This window comes from Camelus ferus, chromosome 10 (assembly GCF_009834535.1).
Source record: "Camelus ferus isolate YT-003-E chromosome 10, BCGSAC_Cfer_1.0, whole genome shotgun sequence".
NCBI classification, from domain to species: Eukaryota; Metazoa; Chordata; class Mammalia; order Artiodactyla; family Camelidae; genus Camelus; species Camelus ferus.
Window position 1 is genome coordinate 32,680,790 of NC_045705.1, and position 16,581 is coordinate 32,697,370.

Genomic DNA, 16,581 nt, shown 5'->3' on the forward strand with positions numbered 1-16,581 from the left:
CAGTACCCAACTTAGAATAAACAGCCCACAAAACGTCATAGTAAACATACAAATTTAAATGAGATAAATGTTGAACTGATATACATTTTGCATCAAAAGTAGGTGGGAAAGATGATATTCTATTGGAGGGGAAGGAGAATACGTTGAATAATGAGCAATATGTAATACTAGAGAGTGAGCAGCACTAGGGAGAGTAGTAAAGTAGAAAGGGGTATAAGAATGTCAGGGAAGTGGACTGCACCAAGGTGATCAGGGAACACCTGGAAAGGGGTAATGTGAGTGGCAACTGACCCCTGAGAAAAGGGAGAGGATTCTCTATAAATATACCCGAGGAAGGGCATTCTATCCACAGGGAAGAGTAACTGTCAAGGGCTCTGAGTGAAACCAGTTTATTCTAGGAGTTGAAAAGAGGGCAGCATTGCTACTAGGCTGGAGCGGAGTGAACCATGAAGGAGAGAACAGGAGGGGCCGGGAGCAGAAAGCTAAGAAGCTTGTACGTCTCTGTAAGGATTTGGACTTTTACTCTGAATAAACTGTGAAGTCATTGGAGTGTTTGAAGAAGAACAGTGATGTGATCTAACTGGTGTTCTCACAGGATCACTCTGGCTGAGAGACTCAGCAGGGTAAGGACAGAAGTGGGGAGGAAACAGGGAGACCATCAGGAAGCTCTGCAGTGATGCAGATGTGAGATAGCAGTGGTTCAGTGCAGGGCTGAACCACCGGAGGTGGGAAAGTGGGTCAGATTCTGGGTATATTTTGAAGGTAGAATCAAGAAGTCATTGATTAGTCAGCTACAGAGCAAAAGACAAACAAGAGTAAAAAATATCCAATGATTATCCTTAAACTGACACGATGCCATTTACTACAGTGGAGAAGTCTGAGAGCAAAGCAGCCTCGGATGGACTATTGGAAACTCATTTTTTCCTGACCTTCCCAGTGGACATCGTGTAAGAGATGTTAAGCAGGAATTTGGATCTGTGAATCTGGAGTTTAGAGAAGAGGCATGGTCAGGAGGAAACAGAGAGAGAGAGACATACACACACAACGGGGGGGCTCACATATGAACAGCACTTAAAGTCATTAGACTAGATGGTCCACCAGAGTGACTGTGGATGGAAAAGAGGAGAGATTCAAGGGTTGATTCTGGGGCATTCCAAAATTCAAACCTAGAGGCCATAACTCTAAAGCTACTGGAAAACAAGAAGCTTTAGAAGTAGAAGAAAACCCAGGCAAGTCTGATGACCTGGAAACCAAGTGAAAAGAGTGTTTCTAGCAGGAAGAATGGATAAAGTCTGTCAAAAACTACTGGTAGATCAAGTCAGATGAGAAGCAAAGCACCATCACTGAATTTAGCTGTGTGTGGGTTTGAACCAACACAGGGACCTTTAGAAGAGAAATGGTAGCAAAAGCCTCAGAGGGACAGTCAGATAGTGTCCTACATTTTACTCAGAAATAGGTTTTATTAACACTAATAAAACCTTGGACAAACAGTGTTTTTATAAGTTCCAAGATGGCGAGCATACACATAACTGTCATATTCACTGAAACTTTTGTTTATTTAGCTATAAAGCAACTTTAGTTGGTGGGAAGTTAGTGTGACTGGAACTGTTCCTTCAGTGCATGGATGCACAGACACTAGATATATTCCTGTCTATCCAGTTCAAGAGCACAGCTGGAGTCTACGTGCAGGGAATCCTGAAGAAAGTGAGCACATTTCTGTCATTGGATGGAATGCCAAGTCTTGTGGTCGTATTCTAAGATATGTAATTTTTTGCCTAATTGTTATTAAGATAAAAATTCTTGATAAAAACATTATAGTGCATTAAAAGTTCTATATAACTTGTAAGTTTATTCTCCTATACTGCTTACGTACTGTATATGAATTGCTTACATCTAAAACTGACTACATGCAAATAAAAATAGATTTTAAAAAAGTTTATTCTGTATAGCACAGGGAACTATATTCAATATCTTATAATAACTTTTAATGAAAAATATGAAAATGAATATACATATGTATATGCATGACTGGGACATTATGCTGTACACCAGAAATTGACACATTGTAACTGACTGCTTCAATAAATTTTTTTAATAAAATAAAATAAAATTGGCTATTTAGACTATTGCCAATTATATTTTTATTGATAGAATAAGGAAAAAATAGTTAATCCTTTGCCTTTTATAATCCCATCTTTCTATATTATTTTCCTGCATACATTTCCTCCCCAAAATTGTATATATTCACTTTTTATTCTTATAATCTGAGTATATTCTTATCCCTATAAGTATTATTATGATAAGAATTTATAGGGATTCAGGGTGTCACAATATATGGAAGTGCTAAAAGAAAAATGCTTGATTCTTCACAAAATATATTAAAAATAAGTGATGTTCAGAGTTCCAGTTACAAACAAGTAACACTTTAAGCTAAGAAATCACACATTTAGCAGTAAAGCAGACTGGCATGATGAAGAAGGCTAAACTACAAGAAAACAGAAATTATAAGTACATCCTTTATTTGAACAATCATTCCTAAGGTGGAGGGGGGGACAGTACCCAACTTCAGACTTTTGGAACTGCATTTCTAAAGTCATTAAACAAGTGAGCCATTAGACTGCGGTGGCTCTTATTTATACCCTGATAACTATTGTAAGCAAAATAAAACGTTAAGCCAGAGTTAATGCCCTTGAATCCCAGAAAATGAAACTTAAGAAGCACCAATCACAAACAGCCAGGTAGGCTTTCCCAGATTTGTCAACTGCTTAATCTATTGCCAATCAAATGATTGTCTTGCTTTGATCTGTGCCTTTTTCTATAAAAATATCTCTCCTAGCTTTCCTCCTTGGGGTACTCATAATTCATTTGATAGCTGTGTGATTCAAATAGTGTTTGCTCAAATAAACTATTGAAAAGACTAATGTACCCAAATTTATCATTTGATAATATATATAATTGTAAAGTCTAAGTGGTTTATTACAAAATGAAAATACTTTCTAAAATGAAAACTTACATTGTTGGATCATAGATTATTTCACATATTTTCTATGTATTCAGGCCAGTGATTAAAACTGAATTCTCATTTTTTTCTCTTCTTAGGTAAGATTCCAATAACCATGGACAAGAGCAATCACACAGTGACTGAGTTCATCCTGCTGGGCTTCACAGCAGACCCTGTGATGCAGGTGGTCCTCTTTGTCATGTTCTTTGGTGTCTATTCTATGACTGTGTTAGGAAATACCACCCTCATAGTGTTGATCTTTAATGACTCCCAGGCTGCACACACCCATGTATTTTTTCATTTGGAATCTGTCTTTTTTGGATTTCTGGTATCCATCTGTCTACATCCCAAAGATCCTAATGATCTGCATCTCTGAGGATAAGAGCATCTCCTTTGCTGGCTGTGTAGCTCAGTTCTTCTTCTCTGCTGGGCTCGGGTACAGTGAATGTTACCTGTTGGCTGCCATGGCTTATGACCGCTATGTGGCCATCTCAAAGCCACTGCTTTACTCTCAGGCCATGCCCATTAAGCTATGTGCATTTTTGGTAGCAGCCTCATACCTCGGTGGCTTTATTAACTCTTCCATCATTACCAAAAAAACTTTTACCATGAACTTCTGTAATGACAACACTATTGATGACTTTTTTTGTGATCTGCTTCCCCTGGTGAAGCTGGCTTGTGGCAGGAAGGATGGCTACCAGGCTCTGATGTACTTCCTCCTGACCTCCAATGTCATCACACCCTCTGCTGCTCATACTGGCTTCCTACCTCTTCATCATCGCCACCATCTTGAAGATCCGCTCCACCCAGGGTCGCTTCAAAGCCTTCTCCACCTGCTTCTCCCACCTGATCTCTGTCACCTTGTACTATGGCTCCATTCTCTACATCTATGCTCGTCCACGATCGAGCTATTCTTTGGACAGGGACAAAATAGTTTCTACGTTTTACACTGTGGTGTTTCCCATGTTGAATCCCATGATCTATAGCCTGAGGAATAAGGATGTGAAGGAGGCTCTGAGTAAACTCTTCAAATAAATGAAGATTCACTCCTTTTAATGAGATGCAAAGACAATTTTTCATCAGGTAATTATATTTCAAGAAGTGCAGCCATGATGTTCCATCATGATCAAGAATTCTCACCAGTGACTGTTAAAGAATTTGCACTCTTGATACCTGGCCATTCAAGACACCCAAATGAGGAAATTAAGGCAATTTGGAGGATAAAATTTAAATATAATAATAGAAGGATTTTCATTAAATTTCATGTAACTCTAGATTAGACACAAAGAACTTGAAACCAAAACCTCCCTTCTATCTTATTACAGTGAGATAACAGCACACTCCTTTAGCATATGAAGGTTTTTGACTGGCTGATAATCATAGAATAGTATCTAGATAGTTTTTCCTAGGAATAGAAAAAGAATGCTGAATTAATTTTTCAGTTTTTTTCTATGAATATTAAGTAGTGGAAATCATCAGTTTCCATACCCATAACCAAATTTCTTAAGCATTTTATACATATTTTTCCCCCAAAATCATTAAGACAAATATCCAGAGACATCCATGAAATAATCAGTACAACTAGACTTAGCAAGCATGACCTCTTCAATCTACATCTCTTACCTATGTTATGCAATTAGGGAAAAAATTCAGTCAAGTTCCCATAGATATGATTTTTGTGAATCATTGTATAACCCACTGGGCTATTCTTGCATTTTATAGTAGTGAATTTCCATGGACTTCTGCTTCCAAATTGTGACTTTTTGAGCATCAAAACACAATCACTTTAATAAATAATAATAATAACTACAATGAGGTGAAACAACTTGAGAAATAAAACTCTATGGGTGCACATTATTCTAAAGAGAAAAATTTTATAGGGCAATATATAAAGGGAGTGATTAGGCAAGTGAGGAAATATGATGAGATGCATAAAATTTTGATTTTTAAAACTGAAACAATGTTAATGTAATTAATTTCAATAATCCTGAATACGTCCTTATTTCTATAGGTATAAGCAATTTAAAAAATGCAAGAAAGTAAAATGTCAGCAAGTAGTTCCCCAAAATGCAGCAACTCCACTCAGAGCAGGAAAGACTAATCAGCACAGGCAGGGATATATATTAACCTGAAATTTAAATCCAGCATATATCATCACTACTTGTTGTAACACGAAGTAACCCAACAGAAGCTAGGCCCAACTGTATGACCCTAAGATGCTTGATTTAGACAACGTTCTAAGACCAAAAGCTATTTATGCCAATGCAGACTCTCATTTTCTAAAAGATATCTATTACCCATTAATAATAAAATATTTTCTATAAAATATATTCTAACTGTATCATTCTATGGGGAAATGTCAGTAACAAAAAGTTACGCTGGTGTAATAAACCTATTCTTGAAACATCCTAGCATTGTAAATCTTGATATTTAACTACAATAAAGATACTCAAACTGCTTGTCAAGATCTCCTACTTAAATCCTTTCAACAGAAGTGAACAAGTCCCATTCTCCAAATAATTTTCAATATACCCAGATACGGTAAATTTCACTGACCTAAGTGTATAGCCATAATATTTTGTGTATGAAAAAGTAATCTCAACTCCAAAACCAAGTCTAAATAACGTTACCAGACTCCAGTAAGATGGTAAGATACAGATAATGATGATCCTAGGAAGACATTAAAAAAACAGTAATAAAACTTTAATTAAATATATGGCATTAGTATTTTAGAGAATGTTTTAGAATATGTTTAAGTGTAAATTTGGCAGTCAGTGTTTTTACTCACTGTTGGGAATGTTCCGTCTGCAGCTTATGGTTGTAAAGCATTCAGAAGAATCTTCAACATTAATTTGAAATTACAGCATGTATTTCTTAGGGAATTTTATTACTCAAAATACAAATGAAGTTTAAAGTCTTAAAAGAAAGTAGTTTCTAAACTGTGTCTTTTAGATATATGAGCTTTAATACAAATTTTTGTAAGTACAAATGTTTGTGAGTGTACTTCTGCACGCAAAAATTTCCTTGGATTTACACATGCTATTTTAAAAAAATGATACTTACTGGTCTTTCACAGCATGTGATGGACAGTGGACATTTCTGGAGAGCAGGACTTTTGGGATCCCCAAAATCACACTATATGGGGTTTTTTATTCACATTCAGTGTTGTATCTGGTAAAAAAAAAAAAAAATAAAATAAAGGAGGTGGGCAATAGGATCGATATAGCTGAAATTTACTGTAACTTCCCATTGTTATAATCACAAAACAAACCTCTCTCTCTACCTCCCTTCTTGCATGGCTCTGGTCCCTTCACACTTTCTCAGCACTTCAGTTGAATGAAAGTTACCTGGTAAGTTGTCCAAATTATCTTACTGTTAGAACTGGGTCTTTGATTATCTTGTTTTTATTTGTTTGTGGTACCTTTCCTTTGACAGAGAAGGCTAAGAGGATGCTAGGAAATACACTGCTAAATCCCCTGGGTTCCAGCCATGATACTTCTTGATCGCATTTTACAGCCTCCAGTAATTTTTCTCTGGTGATTGGCATCAATCGCCCTGCCCAGCAGAGTGGTCCCTATCAGTTCGATGCAGGAGGAGCCCAGCATGACCAGGGTACTTCCTGGATTCCAACCGGTCAGAGCACCTGAGGGTGTTTCTCTGGGGAAGCATTCTGCCCTGGTTCACTCATGACCTCCCCTTTGAAGACCCTCAGTCCTTTCCCCTCAGACAAAGAGAGGGGTTCAACTTGATGGACTGAGATCCCCAACCTGGCATCTTCAAGTTTTGATGAAAGCACTAATCTCAGCACTTGCCCCCAGGGACGCAACACTGCATTTTGTACACTGTCTTAGCTGAGGGGGTGTAGGGGAAGCAGTTACAGAAATTTCTACCTGAACTCCCAACAACAGTAAGCCTCATTCCATGGGTCAGGGACAGGGAGCTAAAATGAGGGGTTTGTTTTATTGAATGTAGCTATACCCAATACGATGTCTGGGTCTGGGTTTAAAAATAATCATCTACATATCTATTCTGACTGGGCTCAATGAGAGATGCATGCAAGCCAAAACTATCTTTAAATTATTTTTACGAGACCCACTGTCAAGTGTGTACCCCTGATGTTTTTCCATCACTGGAGATTAGTGTTAATTCAGAGTCAGTATCCAATAACCCACAGAAGATCTAGATATTTACCTTTTCCCAATATAAGATTACTCTCATAAATGGTTGCTAGCCATTCATAAGAAGCCTTGGAAGAAGATGTACAGTGTACACATTGGCTAAGTTTCAAGATTCTTCCTCAAAGGGTCCATGTTTCCCCATCGGTCCAAGTTTTCAGTGGCTGTAAAGTAGCTCACGTTGGAGAATTACCCAGGAGTGTCATTTCCCTACTAGATCATCTTGAGGTAGTTTTTATCCAAGTAAAGACAGATGTTTTTTCCTTACAAGGAAAATATCACCTTGGTTGTTTTCTTACCTACTTCATTCCATAAGAATCACCTAATCCATGAGACATTGCCACAAATATCTGAACAACAAAATATTTGGTTATGATCTAGGGTTTGTGGCACATTGGGAAATTGCTCCCTTCTTGTCTCTGGGAGTTGAATATTGCAATACAGCTTTCTGCCTGCCTGTTTCTTTTCTTCCATTGGATAGTCCAGATTTAAATTTCAGCAAAAGCCAACTTACCACAAGATATGTATAATTTCTACTTGTATCCCAAGAAATAGTGTACTACCCCTAGAACTAATAACTTCAGAGCGTGTTACTTCTCTATTCTTGATGGTGTAAGAACAGAGTGAGGTTATACGCTCTGGAGAGAGAGCTTGGAAATGGGTCACTTGGCAGGAGGTACGGTCTAGGTCCAGGAATGCAGACATCTGTGGTATCTTTGCAAAAAAAGAGGACAGGGAAAAATCACTCTGACCTCACTTCTTTCCCTGCCAGTGACAACCACTGGCTAAACCCATTAAGCAGACAGAGCACAAAGGAACCTACTGATACAGTTAAGACAGCTGAGCATCCTGAAGCAAAGAGCAGGTTAAAAGTGTAGAGAATGGATTTGGAAGGACAAAAGGTATTCAGCAGATAATAAAGATATCAGCATTACTGAGCGTATATGCTTTAATATGCAAATATCTGGATATAAATGTATAGTATACACAAGCATGTACACACATGTTTATTTTGCCTTCTACATAACTAGAGAGAATGACAATGGAAATTTTGACGTTACATTTCACCAGGGAATTGTAGTCTCAAAAAAAAAATTCCCCATCATTGAATAATACCCAATTTGTCAACACGCAATGCTATTTAATTGTTCTGTTAGTTATTAGCAAAGCCTAGGAACTCCTAAGGGGCTGCAGGAAGTACAACCCTGGGGATTCAGAAACTGGCATAAAAGATTCTGGGACAGGCAGATTTGAACTCTGTTGAGGTGATGATGTTGCTGAGAATTTTAGGTAAGTTGACTAATTCAGATGCTACAGTTAGACGGAAAATGTTACCTGTTCCTCACAACCAGTCTTAAGATCATTCACATACTAAGATACAATATGTGCTAATGAAGGGGCCTCTTTTGAAATATCTTCACCATCTTCCTACTGAAGTTTCTGAAACTTCTGAGAGTTCACAAGAAGAAGTAGCACTTTTCATTATTAGAGACAAAAATATCCATTAATATTGCAGAAAAAGACAAGGGATGAAAGAAAAAAATAATAATAACCTAAATACACCAGAAAAACAAACAAGCAAGCTACTATCAGGAACCACTTACGAAAGAAACAGCAGTGTTAATATCTCACGGGCAACTGAGGTAACAGAATGAAGCAGCAGTGATTACTAGAGATTATTTTTCTAAAGAGCAAAAGACATCCAAAAAAGTACAAATTTTTTTGTTTAATATTCTTTAAGACAGCGCAAAGGCATATGGCATTTTTGAGAAGAATTCCAGCTAAGAGAAGCTTCTCTCTAAATATAAAAGGTTATATTTTAACAGTTTTGAAAGAAAAGTGCATTATTTAATTTAACACAAAAATATGTCCTTAGTTAGGAAGGACAACCTGTCAGCTAGTTAGCAAACACAGCTGGATTGTCACAGTGTTCTGACTGTGATTAACAAACACAGAACTCAGTTCTTCAAGTCAGTCCCTGCCCAGGGAAATGTGTGCCCCATCTTCTTCCGTTGGTGTTAGGATTCAAAGTAGATCTGTCTGTAGCTTCTCTTTTAAAATGTAAACATGCAACACATCTTTGTATTTGTTAACCCTTTGAGTCTTCACAACATTATAATGGAGGCAGGACTCCTGATATAAAGAAAAATAAGGAAACAAATGATATTTATTTCAGCATCTCTCAGACTTGATCCACAGACAAGCCGTTGGGCTGCTTCAGTGAAAGCTGGTTCCTGGGCCCCACCGCTAGCCTGCTGAATTAGGAGCTCTGGGCTGGGCCAGGTGAATGTTATGGGCATGACATTTGAGAACCACTGGTTACCTGAGTGTCTATGATGTGCCAGGCACTGTGGTTAGTCCTCCTTTGAGTTATCTCAGTAACAACACACCATAGGAGGGATAAGTTATCCTTGCTTTACATATAAAGAATTTGAGCCTTTGCAGTGTCGCCTCTGGGTGGAGAAGTGGAATCCTTGTTAATTGCCTGAAAGTCATTTTTTTTTTCATGGTATCCAAGCTGTCTCTGGTTTAAACAGTCAGCTCTGATTTCTAAAGCAGGCTTCCTATATCCACCGTGGCATTCTGTGACAGAAAGTCTGTTGCTGACCTGAAAAGCTTCTCTGACACTGTCGACTGAAATAAAAAAGCACAATGTGAGAGCCGTGAGTTTCAGTTTTATTTGGGGACTTAGGACTATTGCCTGAGAGACACGAGGGACGCCCTCTTAGATGCCTCAGAGGAGCTGCTCTGAAGACACAAGAGGGGAGGTCAGCACATAAGTGGTTTTAGAGGCGTCGTGCAATCGAGCACACGGCTTGGTAGAAGGTTGCTGCTGGTCAGAAGACACAGACATCTTAGTGATCTTAGTGCTCCTCTTCCTATGGGAAGATGCAAGAAATTGCATTCATAGAATTTTCTCCCAGAAATATCTATTTGAAGGCCTGTCCTGCCAGTTTTCCCAGAGCACAGTATCTCATTCTTCATCCTCACCCTGAACTCTTTTCAGGGTGTGTTGAAGGATGGGAAAATTCAGTGGCTAATGACTCAACCCTCGTAGGGCCAGATGGTGGCATTCTTTAGCTGACAATACAGACTCGGTCCATTTGGACAAACAAATATTTGGTAAGGATATTTTGTAGGCAGATTTGTTTGTTTCTTTCTATTCCTTTCTGCAGGCAATACAACTGGCCAAGGGTTACTCGTGCCAGAAAACACATATGAGATCTCAAACAATTCTGCTGATAGTCGAAGGATAAAATGCCATCATTAGAAGCCACCCAGAAAATTGATACTATCGACTTGTTTCTCTTGCAACTCATTCATTCATTTGTTCATTCATCCATTCATTCATTAAATATGTATGTGTGTCTACTATATGCCTGGTAAAATTCTAGGTACTGGTTGTATAGCAATGAACAAAACAGACAAAAATTTCTACTCTCATGGAGTTTATTTCCTGATGGGCTCATATCTCTGCATGACCCCAGAGACCCAGTAGACTCATGAAAAGGTGAACTGGGCACAATATCATTGCAAGTAATCTTACCCCTCAGGGATATTCTCCAGCTGTCTTTTTATTCCTTCACATAACTCCTAGATAAAATGTTTCTCTGAGTTCTGTGAGTTGCTCTGGGAACTAATCAAACCCAAGGTGGGGCTCCTGGAAACCTCTGATTTATAGCAAGTTGTTCAGAAGTACAGGTAACAACCTGGGCTTGCAACTGGTATCTGAAGTTGGGAGAAGGAGCAGTCTTGTGGGACTGAGCCTTTTCCTGTAAAATCCAATGCTATCTCAGGGTAGATAATGTTAAAATTCTGTTGAATTCTTGGACACCTTGCTGGTGTCCAGAGTATTGCTTGTTTTATGTGTGGGAGAACAACCCCCAGATTGGATTTTGGGTCTCAGAGAACCAAAATGTTACATTAACTATAAATTTCATTTTAGGACTATAAAAGAAGCATTAAAAAATGCTTGTTGTAAAGTGGAAATTTGTGACTGTGATAGAACTGAGAACTACCACTACAGATGGTATCAAATTGGGATATGTCTTTTTTAGAATTGTACATGGCTAGTTATAAAAACTGGAAAGCAGTGCTAAATCCTGGGCTTTGGGACTCCAAAAGACCTACAATAACTTATTTCTTTTTACTTGCCATAACCAGATGGATTAATTTGCAGGTCTCCACTGTGACAGTTCACTCTAATGCTCAGTTTGATTCTCTCTCTGGGATTTATGATAAATGTGTCAAAGGCTCCTGCAGAATAACTGAGGAGAGAATTTCCTCTATGATTGTGGAGGAAAACTGTGCAGAGGAGGCAAATTTTTACTTTAGGGTCTGGGCCTGAAAATTAGACTGACGTAAGACAAGAGAAAAGCATACAAATTTATGTAATATAAGTTTTATATCACAGGGAAGCCCTCATGAAGAAATAAAGACCCAAAGAAGTGGCAAAATCTAAATGATTTCTACAAGTTGAACAAAGAGAAGCAATTGTGAAACAGTAACTAAGAATATATGTGTAGGCGAAAGGAAGGTAAGAATTGTTTTAAAAGGAAGGACAAAGCTGAAGGGTTCACACATCTCAATTTCAAAACTTACTACAAGCTACAGTAAGAGGCATTGATATAAGGACAGACATAAAGATCAGTGGAGTAGAATGGAGAGTCCAGGAAAAACAAAAAAACAAAAAACTGCTACATTTGTGGTTTTGGTAGGTAGGATAATGCCTTCCAAAATGTTCACATTCTAATCCCTGGAACATGTGAATATATTTGGTTACAAGGGAAGTGGAAAATAAGGTTGCTAATCAAGTGACTTTAAAATAGATTATACTGGACTATAGGCTGGACCTAACATAATCACAAGGATCCTTAAAAGTTGAAAAGGAGGCAGAAGGAGTCAGAGGGAGATGTGACTGTTAAAGAATGGTCATAGAGACATGCTGGTGCTGACTTTAAAGATGGAGGAGAGGGATCACGATCCATGGAATGTGGGCAGTGTCTAGAAGCTGAAAGTCAAGGAAAGGGTTCTCCCTGAGAGTCTCCAGATAGGAACACAGCCCTGCTGACATCTTGATATCAGCCCTGTTGGACCCAGGTTGAGTCCAAATTCTAATCCTAAAGAACTATAAGGTAACATATTTGTATTATTTTGAGCCACTGAGTATGAAGTAACTTGTTACAGGGACAACAAGAAACCAAAACAATAATCAACTGATTTTTGACAAGGGTGCCAAGACAATTCAGTTGGGAAAGAATAGTCTTTTCAACAAACGGTGTTGAAACAACTAGATATTTACACTCAGAATAATGAGGTTGATTCCCAACCTCACACCATATACAGGAAATAACTCAAAATGGATCATAGGTCTACATTTAAGAACTAAAACTATAAAAATCTCAGAAGAAAAAGAGCAAATCTTTGTGACCACAGGTTTAGGCTATTGGGCTAGATTATTTCTTAGATAAGACACCAAAAGCAAGCAAGGAAAAAAATACATAGATTGGACTTTATCAAATTTAAAACCCTTTGTTCATGAAAGTACATCACCAAGAAATAAAAAGATAATCCAAAGAATGGGAGATAATATTTGCAAGTCATATGTCTGATAAGAGACTTGTCTCCAGAATATATAAGAACTCTTACAATTTAACAATAAAAAGACAAAAAACCTAATTAAAAATGGGTCAAAGATTTGAATAGATATTATTCCAAAGAAGAAAAACAAATAGCCAATAAACATATGAAAAAATGATCAACATTACTAGTCATTAGGAAAATGTAAATCAAAATCACAGTATTTTAACACTTCAGACACACTTGCGTTGCTAATATTATAAAGGCAGACAACTGGTTTTGGTGAAAATTAAGAAAAAATTAGAACCCTCACACCAAGCTGGTGGGATTGAAAAATGGTACAGCTAATGTGAAAGACAGTCTGGCAGTTCTTAAAAATGTTAAATACAGATTTACCATGTGACTATGCAATTCTGCTCCTGGATGTCTACTCAAGATTCGTTCATAGCAGCATTGTTCATCATTGCCAGAAAGTAGAAAAAATTAAATACCTATCAATTGATGAATGGGTAAACAAAATATAGTGTATCTACATAGAGGAATATTGTTAGGCAATAAAAAAGAATTAAATAATGATACATGCTACAACATGGATGAAAAAGAAAAAAAGAATTATTTTAACAAAAACTCTTTGTGCAGAATTCTTTTGGTCTCAGCTTCCTGTCTTTGATAATGAGAATGTTTCTCTTCTCCTGGTATTAGGAGGGCAGCTCTCACGTAAAAGTTTTATTTCTTATTTTCAGAAAGCAAAAGGGAGATCACACTGTACTTGGGTATCTACTGTTTAATTTTTTTTAATGCCATTAGCTTAAAATAATTCTTATGCCAAAGTGGCATATTGGGATGGCATATTCTACCACCCTTCATGTGTCACCACCTTCTAAACCACGGGTCCTCTCCCACATCTCATGGGCTTTGAACTACTTGTTCATTTGTAGCTTGGAAATGGGAAATAGACATTTTTCCCTCAGTATTTGAATTTAATTAGCTCCACTCCCAGTTCCTCTTCACTTCATGAGCCAGTTTTACTTTCTTAATATCATCTAACATTAACTAAAAATATTTCTATACTTTCTTGTTTATTTATTATGTATCTCTCCCTTCCAAATGAAGACTCAGTAAGGGTCAACCTTATCAACCTCACTTCTGTATTCCAATGCCTAGACAGCACCAAGGGCTCAAGAAATGTTTTTAAATACAAGAATAAATGGCCAAACAGCCTTAAGGCCTCCTACTACTAAACGCATTTTAATAACATAAATAAATTGTGGCTCAGAAAGCTTCCATCACTTGCCTAACCCAGCCAAGATTCCTGCTCAGATCTTCCTTACTCCAATAACCAAGGCCTTGACCATATCTCACAGGTTTGTAACAGAGAATGACCTCCTTTGGTACTGGTTGCGGTAAACATCTCACTCTTTCATTTGTAGGTGAGGTCTCTTTAAACCATGGAGAGAAGCAATCACACGGTCACTGAGTTCATCCTGGTGGGCTTCACAACAAACCCTGTGATGCAGGTGGTCCTCTCTGTGGTGTTCCTTGCTGTCTACTCTGTGACCCTGGTAGGAAATACCACTCTCATGGTGTTGATCTGTAATGACTCACGGCTGCACACACCCATGTACTTTTTCATTGGGAATCTGTCTTTTTTAGATTTCTGGTATTCCTCTGTCTACACTCCAAAGATCCTGATGACCTGCAACTCTGAAGACAAGAGCATCTCCTTTGCAGGGTGTGCAGCTCAGTTCTTCTTCTCTGCCGGGCTGGCATACAGTGAGTGTTACCTGTTGGCTGCCATGGCTTATGACCGCTATGTGGCCATCTCCAACCCCCTGCTCTATGCTCAGGCCATGTCAAGGAGACGGTGCCTCTGCTTGCTTGTCTACTCCTACACTGGAGGTTTTGTCAATGCAATACTACTCACCAGCAACACATTCACTTTGAGTTTTTGTGGTGACAATGTTATTGATGACTTTTTCTGTGATGTCCCACCCCTGGTGAAGTTAGCATGTGATGTGAAGGAGACCTTCCAGGATGTGCTGTACTTCCTCCTGGCCTCCAACGTCATCACCCCCGCTGTGCTCATCCTGGCCTCCTATCTCTTCATCATCGCTGCCATCCTGAGGATCCGCTCCACCCAGGGCCGCCTCAAAGCCTTCTCCACCTGCTCCTCCCACCTGGTCTCTTGTACTATGGCTTGTACTATGGCTCCATTCTCTACATCTACTCTCGCCCAAGTTCCAGCTATTCCCTCGAGAGGGACAAATTGGTGTCCACATTTTACACTGTGCTCTTCCCCACGCTGAACCCCATGATCTACAGTCTGAGGAATAAAGACGTGAAATAAGCTCTGAAGAAACTCTTCAGGGTAACATAATGCAAAGTCTAAGCTACGGATATTTCCCAAACCAGTGCTCAGTGCAAATAGACTGCTTCAGGAGAGGCCTGGGGAGAGGCATTAATAAAACACCTGTTTGAAAAAGATTTTGTTTTTATTAGTTTTTGCTTTAGTGACAATTATAATCTATAATATACTGATTCATTTTAATATTAATATAGTTTTTTTTTAATGTAGTATTAGGTTCAATGCAAAATAGAAGTGTATATATTCTATCTGGGATCCCAAAAAATTAAATTTTACTTTTCTTTTTCTAAGTGGATCCCAATTTATTTTCTCTACTTTATTGGATTTATGAGAATATGAAAAAAAAGTTAAGTTGATTCTGGAGATTTGAGGAATACATCCCTAATCCTTCTTGTCCAGTACTTACAGAACTTCTGTGGAAGTCGAAGAAAAAGGAATGTTAATAATGTTGTGCTGAAAACAGAGACGGCAGTGATGTGTTATTTAATGAATGCAAATGAAAGATCAGAAACATCAGAGCTAGTGCAAAGAGTGGAGTGGGCACAATTTTTTGCTTTGTACTTTTAATTTAAATGAGTTCTATGTATGTGATCATTACAACAATGACTATAATATTTCAATAACAAAGTTTTGACTTCTTAGGCACCAGCTAGTCATTCATCATGTGTAACTAATAATCTCTAATTAGCAGTGTTATAAAAAGTATGGGAAAAAATCCCAACTAGACTTGCCATATACTGAATATGGAGCTTTAGGTTTCTTTGTACTTAAAATCTTCTGGTAGGAGGTGGTAGGATATAGCTGAGTGGTGAGTACATGGTTAACATGCACGAGGTCCTAGGTTCAAGCCCCAGTACCTCCATTAAAATAATAAGTAAATAAATAAACCTAATTGCCTCTCCTCATCCCCCAACAAACACAAAAATAACCCCAAAAAACAAGCAAATAAAAAATAAGTAAATAGATATAATATTAAATATACATATATATTTAATCTTCTGGTAGGACAAAAAAGCACTGAGTTTAGAATATAGTGGGGGTTTTGTTGGTGGGTGGGTTGGTAGGTTGGCTTCTGTTAGTTCCACCTGATGTTACTTTCCTTCATGGAGAACACGTGGTGTATGAAATGAGGAAGAAGTGTGGCATACCCCTTCTCTGTGACAAATCCTGCTTGCAGGGTGATACACCATCCTAGAGACACGTCCCTCCATAGATTTAGAAAGGTGTTTAATTGTTTGTTTGTTTTCAATTTAAACAACTCAAATATTTTTGCCTAATGTTAAACTGATACAGAAGATACAAATTTACAAAGGCATTTTCTACATACTCAGTTAGAGTTTTATGAAAGAATATAGAGGGATTCCTTGCTGAAAATAAATATGCAGAAAATCTTGAAAATTTCCTGACATTTAGCCATTCCAATCTTTTCCCCACACAACAAAGTCTGCTAAGATTGAAAG

The 16,581-nt window shown here is 38.0% G+C and overlaps 1 protein-coding gene and 1 pseudogene across 1 annotated transcript; both read left to right on the forward strand.

The window, feature by feature from the left end:
* Positions 1–3,116: 3,116 nt before the first annotated feature.
* On the forward strand, positions 3,117–4,120 carry LOC102521990 (olfactory receptor 1013-like). The gene is given in 3 exon segments (XM_032490448.1): positions 3,117–3,272; positions 3,274–3,747; positions 3,749–4,120. Coding segments are annotated over 3 exon segments (918 nt in total). The 3' UTR covers positions 4,037–4,120.
* Positions 4,121–14,204: 10,084 nt separating this feature from the next.
* Positions 14,205–15,133, forward strand: LOC102523012 (annotated as a pseudogene).
* The last annotated feature ends 1,448 nt before the right edge of the window (positions 15,134–16,581 follow it).